The sequence below is a fragment of the Panthera tigris genome, chromosome D3, assembly GCF_018350195.1.
Source record: "Panthera tigris isolate Pti1 chromosome D3, P.tigris_Pti1_mat1.1, whole genome shotgun sequence".
NCBI classification, from domain to species: Eukaryota; Metazoa; Chordata; class Mammalia; order Carnivora; family Felidae; genus Panthera; species Panthera tigris.
The window spans coordinates 7,542,727-7,559,087 of NC_056671.1; the positions used below are offsets into that span (position 1 = coordinate 7,542,727).

Genomic DNA, 16,361 nt, shown 5'->3' on the forward strand with positions numbered 1-16,361 from the left:
CTGCAATGGAATTAAATGGCCAAGTGGGTTTTTCCTTTGTTGCAAATGGGGAATGCTTTTCCTTTGACTCCACCATCCAGTTCAGGACGCCTCAGTGTTGTGTTTAACATTTGTCAACAGGCTAAAGGACTCACAATTGGAAGAATGAAGAAGACTTTTTAAAAAGATCTGGATTTTTCCTTATGACTTGGAATCCATCTTTGTCTTGTATAACTAGGTCATAGCACACCATTAATGTCAGCAGTTAACAATTTTGAATTCCAAAAAACCTAAGTAAATGACATATTTAATTTTTTTCCTCTTTTTTTCTTGGGTGGGTGGGGGGAGCTTGGAGCTGTCTTAATCTGTATTCTCTTGACTGAACAATAAATTTTTAAATATATATAGTTTCCTCTATTAAACACTTAAACCTGGCCATCTTATTAACTCCTTCTGCTCTCTTTTTAACAAGGTAATGTTTTAAATGTATAGTTTTAGGACTAGCGAAATGGCAGCAACAAAAAATTGTAAGCAGTTGTTACTTTTAAGCTTTTAAAAAACCTTTTACATTGTAAGTACCCAATCCATTCTGTCCTTACGCAGTGCAGTTTTCATGTTAATGTTGCTGAGATGTCCTTAATTTTCTGAACCTTCATCTGCATGTATGTCTTTGTCGCTCTTGTCTAATATAAGCCAGTGAAAATGCTTTTAGACGATTTTGCTTTTATAAAGCTAAGGTTTTCTAGCTTTAAGCTTTTGAAAATGTTTAAAGCAATAAATGCTAGTCAGCTTTCTTCCCAGTAACATGTACACGTTCTTTGAAAATCGATCTATTTGAAGAAAAACAGCTCTGTTTTTCTCGTCTTGGTAGGGGGGTGGGTGAGGGAAAGGAAGACCTTCTCTTTGTGTACAGAGTCTAAAGCCGTCACAGGAAACTAGATTAAAACTGGAAAACAAGTCCTAGCTGGTTCGAGCCAAACACCAACGTTAACTCGCGGGTATTTTCTATGGTGGTTGGGATGGCCGTGCGTCTTTTGCCTTTTGTTTGATTTGACTGTGTATTTTCGCCTTTTGTCTCTTAATGACGATCACACCATTGCTATATCCAGAGCAGTAAACAGTCCTCAGCGAAGCCGCCTTTTGCCAACCCAACCCTGGAAAGTTTGCAGAAGTGGAAGGAGCAGAAAATGCCATGAGAGTGTAACTTACAAAAAGGTAACAACAAGAAAGACACCACCATTCCCCCAATAATCCTAACTAAACAATCCCCCCTCCCCACCCCCCGCCAAAAGATATTTTTTACATAACACGTCCAAAACCTCCGCCCAGCTTGATCTTCCAGACTCCATGGCACCGGGCAGAGCCGGTAAGTTTAAAAAAAAAAAAAAAAAAAAAGTGCCTTTTGCCCCTTCGAGGAAATCTTTTTTCTAGCAGGCCAAGGGCTACAGATGTTTGGGACCTGAAGGGAGAAGAAGGTTTCTGGAGCTTTATGTTTGGCAGCCAGATGGGGAGGGGTGGGGGGACGAGGACTCCTCAGGCCTTTTTGCCCCTTCTGCCCCGGAGGCGTGGGGAGGGTCTCCCCAGCGAGCTCGGGCATCCATGGAGCCGCCTGCGTTCATCCCCTTCGCTTTTCTAGGTCTGAGCCTTCCTGGGGAGGAGAAAGTTGAAGTGTTTGGAGATTGGGGGGGGCTCGAAAAACGAGGAAAGCTCCCCACTCGGCCTAGGGCCTCTCTCTCTTTTGATTGTCGGGCTCGCACTCTGAAGCCGGCTTTTCGGGGCTCCTGGGCGGGCCTGCGCTTCCTAAGCAAAAAAAAGGACAAAAGGCCGGCGTCCATGTTGGCACCATGACGCAGCATCTCTCCCGCCTGCCACCAAGCGCTGCCTGTTCTCCCGACCGCGCTCGCTCCTCCCTCCCAAACACGAGTTTTATTTTCAGGTTCAGAGCAGAGCCGCCGGCCGGGGCCAGGGCCGGGGTTGGCCGGCGGGCGGGCCGGGCTGCGGGTGGCTAATGGCGGCCGCCCTCCTCCTCCTCCTTCCTCCCTCTTTCCCCGGTTGTCGTTGGGGGCCCGGGGCTGACGGCGGCCCCTCGCCGGGCCGGGCCCCGAGAACCCGCCAGGGCACAGCGCCCCACGCCGGAGGGTGGTCGCGGAGACTGTTGCGGGGGCCGTGGGCCTGGGGGCGTCACGCGCCCCGGCTCCCACTGTCGCCTCCGCCGGGCGAGGCGGCCAGACGGGCGCCATTTCGCGCGCCGCCCGCGGCTCGGGCGGTGGCGGCTGCTGCGCGCCAGGCGGGAGGAGGGAAGGAGGCGGCGGGGCCGGGGGGGAGGGGAGGCCGGCGCGCCGCCGCCCGCGTTTCAGGCCGCCGCCCGCGTGGACGCCCCTGGCCGGGGGAGGCCTCGACGACGAGCGCGGGCTCCGCAGCCGCCCCGGACCCCGCGCCCGACTCCGGGGAGGGGTGAGGGGCACGAGGAGACCTCGTTCCGAGCCCGGGGAGCGGGAGCCAGTAGCAAAGGGCCACGGGGACGGTCGGGGCCTCGAGGCTTCCCCTGACACCGCCCGGCGCCTCCGGAGGCGGCGGAAGCCTCCCTCGCGGCCCGACCCTGATCCTAGGCCGACCCCCGCTGCCTCCCCGGGCCTCGGCGACCTTGTCTGGCTCTCAACGCCCGTAACAGCTGAGCCCGAGGGGTAGCTCCCTCCCCCACTTTGTCCCCACTTTGGGCTCGAGGCCTTCACGGAAGCCACTGATCTAGTCGTGCAGGGCACACCCCCCAACCCTGAGCTCTAGAGGCGGGGGGGGGGGGGGGGGGGGTTGTGAGGGAGGATTGTGGCCTGGGAAAGCCGAGAGGCCTTCCCCGGGATCCCCTGAGGCGGAGGGCTCCAGGGTAAGCCCTCATATCTCCGGCCCATTCTCGGGGAGGGGACGTGGACTGGGCGGGCCTTTGGAAATGCAGATGAGTCGCCTCCTGCTGCTAGTCGCCCTGGCTGAACCTTCGTGACTCAGCCGCCCCCCACCCCCATCCTTTCCAGAGTGAGGGCCCCCTGGGCAGATGGGAAAGGGGGGCTTTTGTAAGGCTCCCTTTCCCTCAAGGAGACCCTACCCGGTTTGTGGCTATCAACACCCTGAGAAACCATCCGACTTTTCCCCGCCAGGCTCTTGGCTGGAGAAAGGGCGACGGCCAGGTATCCCCAGAGTGAACCATCCTCCTTTGGACAGCAGGATCAGGCCTAATTTCACTCTGACAATACTCTAAGGTAGGTGTGAGTCCTTTCCCAGTCTGAGAGGAAGATTTGGGGGGCTTGGGCCTGGAGCCCAGGGAGGGCGGGCACCCCAAACCCGCTAGGCTGGTTCTGCAGCCCCTCCCCCCCACAGATGTGTGGGACTGTTGTGTGTGAAATCGGCTGCCTGCTGGGCCTGCTTGGTCCATCCATCCCCGCCTGTCAGCTTCTGTTGTCAAGAGTTTGGGGCGTGCAATTCTCTGCAGTGTTGAGCAGCATAGGAGAGGCTGAACTTGCAAGTATTTCCCAGTTGTGTGTTTTGGGGTGGGCGGGGTAGGGCCATGGATGCCTCTTCCGAAAGGTAGTCTGTTGCCAGGAAGCTCAGCCCTGCTCTGGCCCTCCCTTCCGGCCCTAGTGGGGGCATGTGGGGTGACCGTGAGCTGGTCTCTTCCCCTCTGATGTCTGGCTGCTACAGAGGTGAACACAAGTACCTGAGATCTGGGCCAGCTTCCTCGGAGAAAGAGGCTTCTGGACTCTTCTCCCCCTTCTTGGGAATTCCCACGATTTTCTGCACCCCCCCAGGCCCCCCCCCCAAGAGTCCTGGTTCTAAAATGAGACAGACTGGCATTTGAAACCTGGCTAGCCATTTATGTGCTGTGACTTTGCATGAGCTGCTGAGTCTCTGAGCCCATTTCCCCATCTGCACAATGGGGCTGGGTCACTGATCCCTAGTCTAGAGTGTGCACCGGAGTCATACAGGTGGCTCATTAGAACATACTGCTGGGGCCCAGTCCTCAAGTTTCTGATTCGGTAGGTGGGGCCCGAGACCTTGCATTTCTACCAAGTTCCCAGATGATGCCGATGCTGCAATCTGAGGATATGTTTTGAGAGCCTTTGGGTGAGAGACTAAGAGAAAAATTACCAGGTGTACCCACAACCGCAAAGAAAAGACCCCCCACCCCCCCCACCCCCGCCATTCCCGGAACCAGCCAGTGCGTGCCCGGTTGTGGTTTCACCTAAAGGCGGGAATCAATCAAGTTTTGCTGAGTGTTCAAATTTCAATATCAACCAATAACAGCTCTGTAATCGTGGAAGATCCCTAACTTCCCCATAACTTGTTTGTGCCTGTCTATAAAAAGGCTGTAAAAACCTTGCTCGGGGCCTCTTAGTGTCACTGACAACGAGTGTGCAGAGGTCCGGGTTCGAACCTGCAATAAACGGCCCTTGCCGCTTGGCTTTGACTCTGGACTCTGGTGGTTTGTTCTTGGGGGTCACCCGAATTTGGGCATATCATTTGGGGGCTCGTCCGGGATACCCCCAAGCCCTCCAGACCCCAAGTCAACAGGTCGTCCCTGAAGCCGATCGGTAAGTGAGCCGGCTCTGTCCGTTTCTGTCTGTATATCGTCTGTTCGTTTCTGGCTCTCTCCCGCGCGGGATCTGTATCGGGGACTGACACAGCCCTGGCGGACGCGCTATAGGGCAGTCAGTCGGGACCAGTAGGAGACGTCCTCTGGCACCCGTCTGGGGCACCATTTTGGCCCATCGGAGCTTTTCTGTTCGGGTTACGGACACCCAAAACGCGCTAGCGACCTATGTTTCATGTTCTGTATTCTATAACCTTTAAGTGTTGAACCCCTTCTCTTTCACAGGTGACCTGGCCTGGTGCAACCAGAAATCCTCATAACTTTACTGTTTCTCCTTTTAATCCTTTTCTCCACCCCCAGGATACAGATGGGCCAATCTCAAAGCACTCCTCTTTCTCTCCTTGTTGTTAACTTCAGGGATGTTAGGACCAGAGGACAGAATTTGAGTCTAGACATCCGGAGGGGAAAATTAATAACCCTCTGCCGCTCCGAATGGCCAACCTTCGGCGTTGGATGGCCAACCGAAGGAACTTTCTGCCTCCCTATAATTGCCAAGGTGAAGTCAAAGATTTTTCTACCGGGTCGCGAGGGACACCCAGATCAGATTCCCTTACGTTCTAGATGTACAAGGCATGTACATCTACATGGCAAGATTTGGTGGAAAATCCACCCCTTTGGTTGGCCCCCTTCCTGTCCTCAGGAACGTGTAAGGTCCTTGCCATGCGGACTGCAGATCCCCCAAAACCAAAGACGCCATCCGCGCCCTTGTATCCCATGTTGCCTGATAGTCAGGACCTACTATCCCTAGACCCTCCACCGTATCATCCCCCTCCCCTCGTACCCCAGGCCCTACCAGCACCAGCCGCCCCGCTAGTTGCCCCCCTAGGGGAACCGGGAAGACGGGAAGCGGCAGCTGCGCCGGAACCAGGAGGACGGGAGGCTATAGCTGCGCCGGGCCCCATTGAAAACGAAACCGACCGCAAGGGGCCAGCCGGCCGAACCCGCGGGCGCACCCAGGGTGAGCCAAACCCTCACCTCCCCGACTCCACTGTGGCCCTACCCCTGCGGGAAATAGGACCCCCAGATGAAACAGGCAACCCCCGACTCCAGTATTGGCCCTTTTCCACCAGTGACCTTTACAACTGGAAAACACAGAACGCTCGATTCTCTGATAACCCTAAAGACCTGATAGCTCTTTAGACAGTGTCATGTTCACCCACCAGCCCACCTGGGATGACTGTCAGCAGCTCCTCCGCATCCTGTTCACTACAGAGGAGTGAGAGAGGATCCAATTAGAAGCAAGAAAGCTGGTTCCCGGAGACGACGGTCAGCCGACATCTAACCCTGACCTCATTAATGCAGCTTTCCCCCTAACCAGACCTCCACAGGACGAATGGGACTACAACACGGCAGAAGGTAGGGGAAGGCTACTCATTTATCGCCAGACTCTGATGGCGGGTCTCCGGGCTGCAGCTCGCAAGCCCACCAATTTGGCTAAAGTATATTCGGTCGTACAGGGAAAGGCAGACAGTCCAGCTGCTTACTTAGAGAGATTAATGGAAGGCTTTAGGCAGTTTACCCCCATGGATCCAGAAGTCCCTGAGAACCAGGCTGCTGTCGTTATGTCCTTTGTAAATCAAGCAGCTCCTGACATTAAGAAAAAACTCCAAAGGCTAGAGGATTTAGAAGGTAAACAGATCCAGGATCTGCTCCGTATAGCACAACGGGTCTACAGCAACAGGGACGCCCCAGAAGAGAGACAGATCAAGGCCACAGAGAAAATGACTAAAGTCCTGGCCGCTATAGTCCAGAAAGAACAGCCACCCCCAGAAGGCACTCAAACAACACGCCCTCCCAGGCGGCACTTAAAGATCAATATGCCTATTGTAAAGAAAAAGGCCATTGGGCACGAGAATGCCCCAAAAAGAAACAACCCCGCCCCAGCCAAGGACAATGGCAGCCTAAAACAGCCCCCATACTGTTTACCCAAGATACAGAATAGGGAGGACGGGGTTCGGGTCCCCTCCCCGAACCTAGGGTAACATTGCAAGTGGAGGGGACCCCGGTCCAGTTCCTAGTTGATACCGGGGCACAGCACTCAGTTCTGGTCAAGCCCCATGGAAATAAAGTATCTGAAAAATCTTCCTGGGTACAAGGAGCCACCGGAATAAAAAAGTACCCCTGGACAACTCAGAGGACTGTGGACTTGGGAACTGGGAAGGTAACCCACTCCTTCCTGGTCATTCCCGACAGCCCCTGCCCCCTGTTGGGGAGGGATTTGCTTACCAAAATGGGGGCCCAAATTCATTTCCAACCAGGAGGACCCACAGTGACTGACTTTCACAACCAACCCATATCTGTACTCACTGTGAGACTAGAAGACGAATACAGGCCCCATCAGAAACCCACTCCTCTGGATCAGGGCACTGAGCCCTGGCTTCAACGCTTCTCAGACGCGTGGGCAGAAACGGGTGGTATGGGGCTAGCAAAACATCGCCCAGCCCTATTTATAGAGGTCAAGCCTGGGACGGACCCCGTCTGCGTGCGCCAATACCCGATGCCCGTGGAAGCCAAAAATGGCATCACACCGCATATCCGCCGCTTCCTTGACCTCGGGGTCCTACGCACCTGCCACTAACCATGGAATACCCCCCTGCTGCCCGTGTGCAAACCCAACAGTGGGGAGTAAAGACCAGTGCAGGACCTGAGAGAAGTCAATAAGCGGGTGATCGACATACATCCAACCGTTCCTAACCCCTATACTCTTTTGAGCGCCCTCAGCCCAGAAAAACAATGGTATACTGTTCTGGATCTAAAAGATGCTTTTTTCAGCCTACCACTAGCACCTAAAAGTCAAGAGCTATTTGCGTTTGAGTGGACAGATCCAGACAGGGGCATAAATGGCCATCTCACTTGGACCAGACTGCCACAAGGATTCAAAAACTCTCCGACCCTGTTCGACGAGGCTCTACACAAAGATTTAAGTGAGTACAGATAACAACACCCTAATATAACTCTCCTGCAGTATGTTGATGATCTCTTAATAGCTGCCGAGACGCCCGAAGCCTGCATCCAGGAAACCGAAGGTCTCCTGCAAACTCTGGGAACCTTAGGTTACCGCGCCTCAGCAAAGAAGGCTCAGATCTGCAAGTCAGAGGTAACTTATCTGGGTTACTTACTGAAAGGGGGGCAACACTGGCTAACGGATGCCCGGAAGGAGACCGTCCTTCGTATTCCCAGACCGCAGACACCATAACAGGTGAGGGAATTCCTGGGGTCGGCTGGGTTCTGCAGACTATGGATACCAGGGTTTGCTGAATTAGCAAAGCCTTTATACCAGGCAACAAAGGACCAACAGCCCTATAGTTGGACGGAAGAAGCCGAACAGGCCTTCCAACAAATTAAAACTGCTCTGCTATCAGCACCTGCCCTGGGACTCCCCGATGTCTCCAAACCCTTCCACCTATATGTAGATGAAAACCGAGGCATAGCTAAGGCGGTGCTAACCCAGCATTTAGGCCCTTGGCGCAGGCCAGTAGCCTATCTGTCTAAAAAGCTAGATCCAGTGGCCGCCGGATGGCCACCCTGTCTCCGGATGATTGCAGCCACTGCCCTAATGGTAAAGAATGCTGATAAGCTGACCATGGGCCAAGAGCTACAAGTCACCACCCCGCATGCCATCGAGGGCATCCTCAAGCAGCCGCCTGACCGATGGTTGAGCAATGCCCGACTCACTCATTACCAGGGACTGCTGCTGAACCCCCTCAGGGTCATCTTCACCCCCTCGACGGCCCTGAACCCAGCATCACTGCTGCCAGACCCAGACATGGGAACCCCACTTCATGACTGCACCGACATACTGGCTCAAGTTTACGGGGTCCGGGAGGACTTGCAGGACCAACCATTATCGGATGCAGACGCCATCTGGTTTACCGACGGAAGCAGCTTCGTTCACCAAGGACAAAGGTATGTGGGGGCGGCCGTAACTTCAGAAACCGAGGTGGTTTGGGCAGAAGCCCTACCCCCCGGAACCTCGGCCCAGAAGGCTGAACTAATAGCCTTAACCCAGGCCCTAAAATTAGGAAGAGACCGCAAGCTAACCGTGTACACTGATAGCCGATATGCCTTCGCCACTGCTCATGTACATTAGGGCGATATACAGAGAACGGGGGCTGCTCACAGCTGAAGGGAAAGACGTCAAAAATAAAGAAGAGATTCTAGCCCTGCTAGCAGCCTTATGGGAACCCAAAAAGCTAGCGATTGTGCATTGCCCAGGACACCAGAAGGCAACCGACCCAGTTTCTCGGGGCAACAATTTGGCCGATTGGACTGCAAAAAACATAGCTCGGCCCCCAGCGCAATTACTGACCCTACAGCTGCCAGACCCCGGACCCCGGGAATTGCCCCCCAGCCCTGAGTATTCAGAAAGCGATATTCAATGGATGAGTAAACTTCCTATGACCCGAGTCAAAGATGGCTGGTGGAGAGACCCCAAAAGCAGCATTATACTCCCAGATAAACTAGGGTGGTAGGTTCTAGAGCGGATCCATCACAGCACCCACTTAGGTTCCCGGCGAATGTTGGACTTACTGAGACAGACTGGACTAAAAATCAGAAATGTCTCCGATAAGGTCAATCAAGTAGTCACTAAATGTACAGTGTGCCAACTCAACAATGCGAATAGCAATCCTCAGGCAACAGGGGTAAGACAAAGAGGGAGCAGACCGGGGACCTACTGGGAAGTAGATTTCACTGAGGTAAAACCAGGAAAATATGGATAGAAGTATTTGCTAGTTTTTGTAGATACATTTTCAGGATGGACTGAAGCCTTTCCAACCAAGAATGAAACGGCGCAGATTGTAGCCAAAAAGATCCTGGAAGAAATCCTGCCCAGGTATGGTTTTCCAGTAAGGATAGGGTCAGACAATGGACCTGCATTCGTCTCTAAGGTAAGTCAGGAACTGGCTGCCATACTTGGGGCTGATTGGAAATTACATTGTGCATACCGACCCCAAAGCTCAGGACAGGCAGAGAGAATGAACAGAGCATTAAAGGAGACCCTAACCAAATTGACCATGGAGACTGGCGCTGATTGGGTGGTCCTTCTCCCCTACGCTCTGTTCAGGGTGCGTAATTCCCCATACAAACTGGGACTCACACCCTATGAAATAATGCATGGTAGACCACCCCCTATCATCCCTAATCTAAAAGATAACCTTGTCAAAGCTGAGAACGATAATAGTCTTGAATTCTTGGTCTCCCTACAAGCCTTGCAGAGGGTCCATGAAGATGTATGGCCCAAATTAAGGGAACTCTATGAGACTGGATCCCCGCCTATTCCACATCAATTCCAGCCAGGGGATTGGGTCCTCGTCAAATGTCATCGGCAGGAAAATCTGGAACCCAGGTGGAAAGGACCCTTCCAGGTCATCCTGACAACACCTATGGCCATCAAAGTAGACGGAATCGCCACCTGGATTCATTGCACCCACGCCAAGCCTGTAGACCCATTCTCAGACCTCATCGGACCTCCAGCGAAAGGAACAACCTGGACAATCGACCGGAGTAAGGACGATCCCCTAAAAATCACCCTGTGCCGCAAACCACCCAAGCCATAGCCATGATAATCATTCTGTTCTTTGTAACCTCTTTTATTTTACAAACCCCCTTTGTGAGCAGAGGCCTCGAACCTCCAGCTAAGGAGGCAATACTACATAACTTATATGGAAAACCATGTGAATGTAGAGGGGGAAAGTCTGAATCCCCAGTAGTACCCGAGCGGTACACCTACACACAGGATTGTGGAGAAACAACCGCCTATTTAGTTCAGAATTATGGAGCAATGGGGGCTCTCAATCATGGAAATGTGTTCCTAAACCTAAAACTCTCCCCCCTAGCTCTAGATGCCCCTGTAGCACTTACCAAGACTCCATGCACAGTACTTGCTATACTGCTGTCCAGCAGTGTATAGGACAGGATAACGAAACCTACTTCACCGCAGTATTGCAGCGTGCCAGGACTGCCGCGGTAACGGGAGAAAATAAATATATGCAGGCAGGGTGCCGGGGCACAGTAGGAACTCATGTGTGCTGGAATACCAAAGCCCCGGTACACGTTTCAGACGGGGGTGGGCCCCAAGATACGGTCCGACAAATTGAAACCCGGAAGAAACTTGAAAAAAATATTTCAGGGGATGTATCCCCAACTTAATTACCACCCACTAATTCTGCCTGAAAATAGCCATTCCGACCTGGACCCTCAGACTATGAATATAACTAAGGCTACCTTTGCGCTCCTAAATGCCTCCAACCCCGCTCTAGCCCAGGACTGCTGGCTATGTCTCCCTCAGGGGCAGTCCAGACCTGTAGCAATCCCTACCACCCTAAGCCTCGATAGCACTGATGACTGTCATCCCTTTAACCCCGTCGACCCCTTCCCCGTGCAATCTCCCATTGTATTCAATATCTCATGTCTTGTTAAAAATCACACAGACGCTAACGACAGTATTGATTTAGGGGAGGTCTCTTTCGCTAACTGTACCAACTATACAGTAATCAACTCCTCACTACGTAGCTCCAACACCACTGTATTTATATGTGGGGGCAATCTCGCTCACACTTACTTACCCCCAAATTGGACAGGAATCTGCGTCCCAGCAACCCTCCTTCCGGATGTAGACCTGGTTCCAGGGGATTCCCCGATGCCTATACCTAGCTTAGACTATCTACCATGGAGAGCCAAGAGAGCAGTGGCAGTCATCCCCCTATTAGTAGGGTTAGGAATAACGGGAGCTGTAACAGCTGGATCGGCGGGCTTAGGTGTATCTGTCCACACATACCATCAACTTCCGCGACAGCTAATAGAAGATGTACAGGCCCTGTCCGGAACCGTCCGAGACTGACAGGATCAGCTTGATTCCCTAGCCAAGGTAGTATTACAGAATAGAAGGGGACTAGACCTGTTAACTGCAGAGCAAGGTGGGATATGTTTAGCCCTCCAAGAAAAATGTTGCTTTTATGCTAACAAGTCAAGAATAGTAAGAACAAAAATCAAACAACTCCAAGAAGATTTAGCCCGCCGTCGGAAAGAATTAGCTGACAACCCTTTATGGTTCGGACTCAACGGCTTCCTCCCATACCTCCTCCCCCTCTTAAGGCCATTGCTAAGCTTGCTACTTCTCCTCACAATAGGGCCATGTATCATAAACAAAATGTTAGCTTTTATCAAAGAAAGAGTCAATACTATTCAACTGATGGTCCTCAGAACCCAATACCAACCTATCATTAATGAAACATTTGAGTCAAACACATAAGATCCAACATTGGCTCTTAAGGCACCAAAGAAAGGGGGGAATGAGAGACTAAGAAAAATTACCAGGTGTACCCACAACCGCAAAGAAAAGACGACCCCCCACCCCGCCATTCCCGGAACCAGCCAGTGCGTGCCCGGTCGTGGTTTCACCTAAAGGCGGGAATCAATCAAGTTTTGCTGAGTGTTCAAATTTCAATATCAACCAATAACAGCTCTGTAACCGTGGAAGATCCCTAACTTCCCCATAACTTGTTTGTGCCTGTCTATAAAAAGGCTGTAAAAACCTCGCTCGGGGCCTCTTAGCATCACTGACAACGAGTGCGCGGAGGTCCGGGTTCGAACCTGCAATAAACGGCCCTTGCCGCTTGGCTTTGACTCTGGACTCTGGTGATTTGTTCTTGGGGGTCACCCGAATTTGGGCATATCGTGGGCTGGGTAACACCTGGGGGTGTTGTGAGGAGGACGTGAGCTAGTGCTTTTGAAACCGAGGCGTTTGCTTCATAATAATGGCAACTCTCCTTACTCTCCTAACACAAGCTGACTGGCTCCTGGTGTCCCACTGTCTCCAGAAAGCTCCACAGCTGGAGATGGTGTGGCCCTTGATCTCTGACCCCTCCCCCATGCGGTCTCTAGTTAGGGATTACTTTGATGAGCCATTTGGGTCCCAGGTGCCACTGATCTGCACCACTCCCCCATCTGGGCTGAAGTTTGGCTTCCTCGGGGTCGGCCCTGCCCACTCACTGTAAGGCTAAACTGAGGTTTTAGGGGAGCCGGTAGGGCTTGACCTGGAGATTTTGAGAGCATCTTGGCGCTCGGTCAAGAGAGGCTTTAAGTCAGGCGGCTGTGCTGGTGACCTTGGGCGAGTCTCCTGTGTGAAATGATAATAAAGCCTGCTGGAAACGGGAATGGGGGGAATTCAGTGTGACTAAGGGGGCTTGGCCTCACGTTCTGACTTCACACTAGCTGGCCTCCATTCCCTTTTGGCTGCAAGGAGTGGGAGCTGGGCCGGCTGTGAGCTCCTCCCCCACCGACCCACCCCTGAAGCACGTGGCACTGCCTCAGGGCCAAGGGGAAGACTGGCTTTCCGTAGGCAGGGAGCCAGCTCCGTTTTTTCCTCCGTGTGGTTGGAGTCCGAGCGGTGGCCTGCCCCCAGCTTCACAGGCTGTTCAATGGTCGGTCATGATTTAGGGTCACTCCCCCCAAACCCAGAGATAAGTGACTCACCCAAGGTCACGAGGCCACCACTGGCAGCCAGTATGGGCTTCCAGGTGTCCTGACTTCAGCCTCTCGCCTGTGTCCATGGCACCCCCACCCCAGCTGTCTGGGTTATTTCGGGCTCCCTCCCGTGCCAGCTGTCTGCTTGAAAGTAACCAGCATGGTGCTCTTGGCTCTTTCTGGGCCCCTTCCCTTGGCCCCATGAGGGTCTCCAGTGCCAGATAAGTTGGGTTTGGTCCATCTCGTCCTTTGGTGGGGAAAGGAGGTTCACTCCACTGTCCCTAGCACCAGAGCCCCGTCCCCCTATCCAGGGTGCGGGGAGAGGGGGAAGCACTTGGTAGAAGTTGAGGAGGCTCACGTTTTTATCCCATGGGCCTGTTCCGCTCTGGCCCCAAACACGAGGTTTAAACTCGGTTGTCATTGAATTGCTCATTGAACCCCTTTGAGAACCCCTTTGATCCTCGCGAGACTGGCTCGCTGCCTAAGGGTGTCCTGCATCCCTTTGGATAGAGTCCTTAGGGCTCCCGGATACAGGGGTCTTTATATCCCAAGGGCGTCGGATGATTAAATAATTGACTTAAACTTCGCCCCCCAGCCACAGCCTGAAGGGCTGAAGCCAGCTCCTCCAGTCCCGCCCTCGGAACAATTAGGGAGCAATTAGGTGCTAAACTGTGGTCTGGGTGTGATTCTCAGAAGGGTGAGGTGTCCCTGTGACCTGTAAGAGTCATACCCCCTCCCCACTACCATTTCTTCTTTACTTCTTTCTACTTTCTTTGTCCCCTCCCCCCACCCCTGCCACCTCCTGGGGGCAGGGAGAGACGGAGCAGCCCGTCTGTCCTCTGGCTGTAGTTCCTCCGGGCTTAGAGATTGGCCCCGCCCCCGGTCACCAAGCGAGCTCGGGGCGGGGCTGCTCCTGGGGCCAATCCGGTGGGGCCAGCCTGGAGAGGGCCACGCCAGCGGAAAGGCGGCCCAAGGCTGGGAGGTGGCTGGACCTGCCTCGCTACTGGACGCTAGGGTCCCTCCTCTTCCGGCCCGTCCGCCGGGGCCCCAGCCTGGAATACGACCTTTTGGACCCTCTGGGTGGAGACTGCCTCTGCCTGGACTGTGGAAAGAGGCACCCCGCCATCTTGGAGGCTGCCTGGATCCAGCGCGATCTCCAACTGGCCAGGGACCTCAGCAAGTCCCCGCCCCACTGGGAGCTGAGGGCTCCCCGTGTGAACCTGGAGGAGGAAGGTGGATGATGACTTTTTGAGATGTTTTTAATTCTGGCTTTGTGAGGGGAGCTTTTTGTGTTCCAGTGTGACCTCCCCACCAGCGCCACCAAGTGCTGCGACCTGGACAGAGTCCTGGGCTCCCAGGCCATTCCTGGCCACCTCCCATCTCTGGGACGTCAAAGAATAGCTCAGTCTTTTCTGCCTCATCTGGGGTGGATGACCCTTCGGGTGTGAGGTGAACTCTCAGGATGTGCAGAAGTGCCAGGGAAGTGGAGGCTGTAAGAATTGTCATTAACTTCCCCATCCTGACCTGTGCTGGCCCGACTTTGCCCTGACAAGACGAGTGGATCTGGCCCTTATTCTCTCCTGAGCTCAGCCGGCCTGCTCCCCTAGCTTCTGTTCTGTGCCCATCAGCTCTATGGCAAGAACCAACTTAAAGAATCTTTCTTGCTCTCCTAAACCTCTCCAGGAATTCCCGGTGAATAGAAGGTGAATGGCTTGGGCCCCTCAGAACATGTCACAGGTAAGGGAGCAGGGTTCCCCCATGCGAGTGCGCCTGCCCAGCTCCTCAGCTGGCCGGGTCTGGCCCAGCTGCCTCTGAGGAAGCTCTCGGCAGCTGGCCTGGCTCCTGGGTATTTTTAGGTACAGATCCAGCCCCTGCACCACCACTGGAGCTGGGTCCAGCTGAAACACGCTCCAGGCTGGGTGGGGCTGGGGTGCTGCCAGCCCCTTGGCCAGGCAGGGGGTGGGCAGGCGGTCTGGGGCCAGCGTCAGCTGTTGTGCCTTGCCGCAGGCTGGCCGGGGAAGTCTCGCTCTTCCTCTCCTCCTCCCCCTGCCCCTCGGTATTGTGGAAGCCATTTGATCTGCCTCAGTTGGGACTGTAGCCCTGTTTCCCAGGTGGAGAAAATAGAAACCGAGGTCTGAGGATTTTGAGGAAAGTCAGGAGGTGTGATTAACTCCCAGGTGACAGTCTGCTCAGAGTGGGATGACCCTCCTAAGCGCATTCTGCCCCTAGCCCCTCCTCTCCTTCCCTTCCTGTCTCTCCCCAGGCTTCAGGGGCCCTGATTCAGGGTCAGGTCCAGGGCTGGCTGCAAAGGTAAGTGGTCTTCCCCTCACTCAAAGGCTTCTTCCAGCCTCCGTCTCCCCGAGTGATAGTAACCTGGTCCTTTCCTGCCAGCCTCAAGCTGCCACTGTGGAAAGATGACCCCCAGTCCTGCCTCACCAGCCAATCCCAGCTCCTCCCTGGTCACGAGAGAGCTTGAGGGCCTGGCTTTGGCTGGGCTCCTGTTCTGTTCGGGAGTCTCCTGTCTGACACCACCCCCTGCCCCCCGCCCCGCCCCTTGAGCCTGGCAGCAAGGCCCTCCATGATCTAACCCCGGTTACCTCGACAACCGTGTCTGGCCTCCCTCCTCACTCCCCAGGCACTGCAGAATCTGATGGGGTTTTCCAGCCACCGTTCATTTGTCCAGGGTACCCATCTTGCTCCCGTTGGTCTGCCCTCCCAACACTGCCAAGCTTAGGCTCAGCCTTCGCTGAGCCCTACAGGGGTCTGGTCTCTAAAGCGTTGACATCTCCCAGGCCCCTTAAAGAGACTGCTTCCCCTAAGACAGCTCCCTCCAGGCAGGAACACAATTGCCTCTCAATAAACTTGCGTGGTAAAAAAGGAATGAATGAGTTGCTGTAAATTTGTGTGTGGGGGGGGGGGGGGGGGGGGGGGGGGCGGTGCTTGACCTAGCAGGTGGCTCTCTGACCGGCTGCCTAAAGCTTGGGACTTTCACATAATAGCGTGGAACTAGGGGGGGCCTTACCTCCTTTTCCCAGCTGTAGGCTTTTTTGTAAGCTCTCACGAGCGGTCGCTGCTGCCCTCTGGTGGTCAGATCTGCCTTGCATCCGCTGAGAACGGACGGGGCACTTAACAAAATTGCCAGGTTGGCAATTTCCTCCCTGAAGTAAAATTTACTTGGTCTTTACTGAGAACTTGGAAATTCAGAATCTTCCCGGGGATGGGGTGGGGGTGGGGCAAGAAGATCCTGAGTCCTGCCTAGCCCTCTCTGAGGAACCTA

At 54.1% G+C, this 16,361-nt stretch overlaps 1 protein-coding gene and 1 long non-coding RNA gene across 2 annotated transcripts; both read left to right on the top strand.

Annotated features, from left to right (window-relative positions):
* Window positions 1-3,207: 3,207 nt before the first annotated feature.
* On the top strand, window positions 3,208-11,598 carry LOC102972161 (the record flags this gene model as incomplete). Its single annotated transcript, XM_042962823.1, has 4 exons — window positions 3,208-3,230; window positions 4,976-5,114; window positions 5,405-5,576; window positions 9,827-11,598. Coding segments are annotated over 4 exons (684 nt in total), but the record flags the coding sequence as incomplete, so codon positions are not given.
* A 2,490-nt stretch (window positions 11,599-14,088) lies between these two features.
* On the top strand, window positions 14,089-15,920 carry LOC122232627. Its single transcript, XR_006209985.1, has 3 exons — window positions 14,089-14,821; window positions 15,348-15,394; window positions 15,476-15,920. It is a non-coding gene; the product is annotated as an uncharacterized LOC122232627 (long non-coding RNA).
* The last annotated feature ends 441 nt before the right edge of the window (window positions 15,921-16,361 follow it).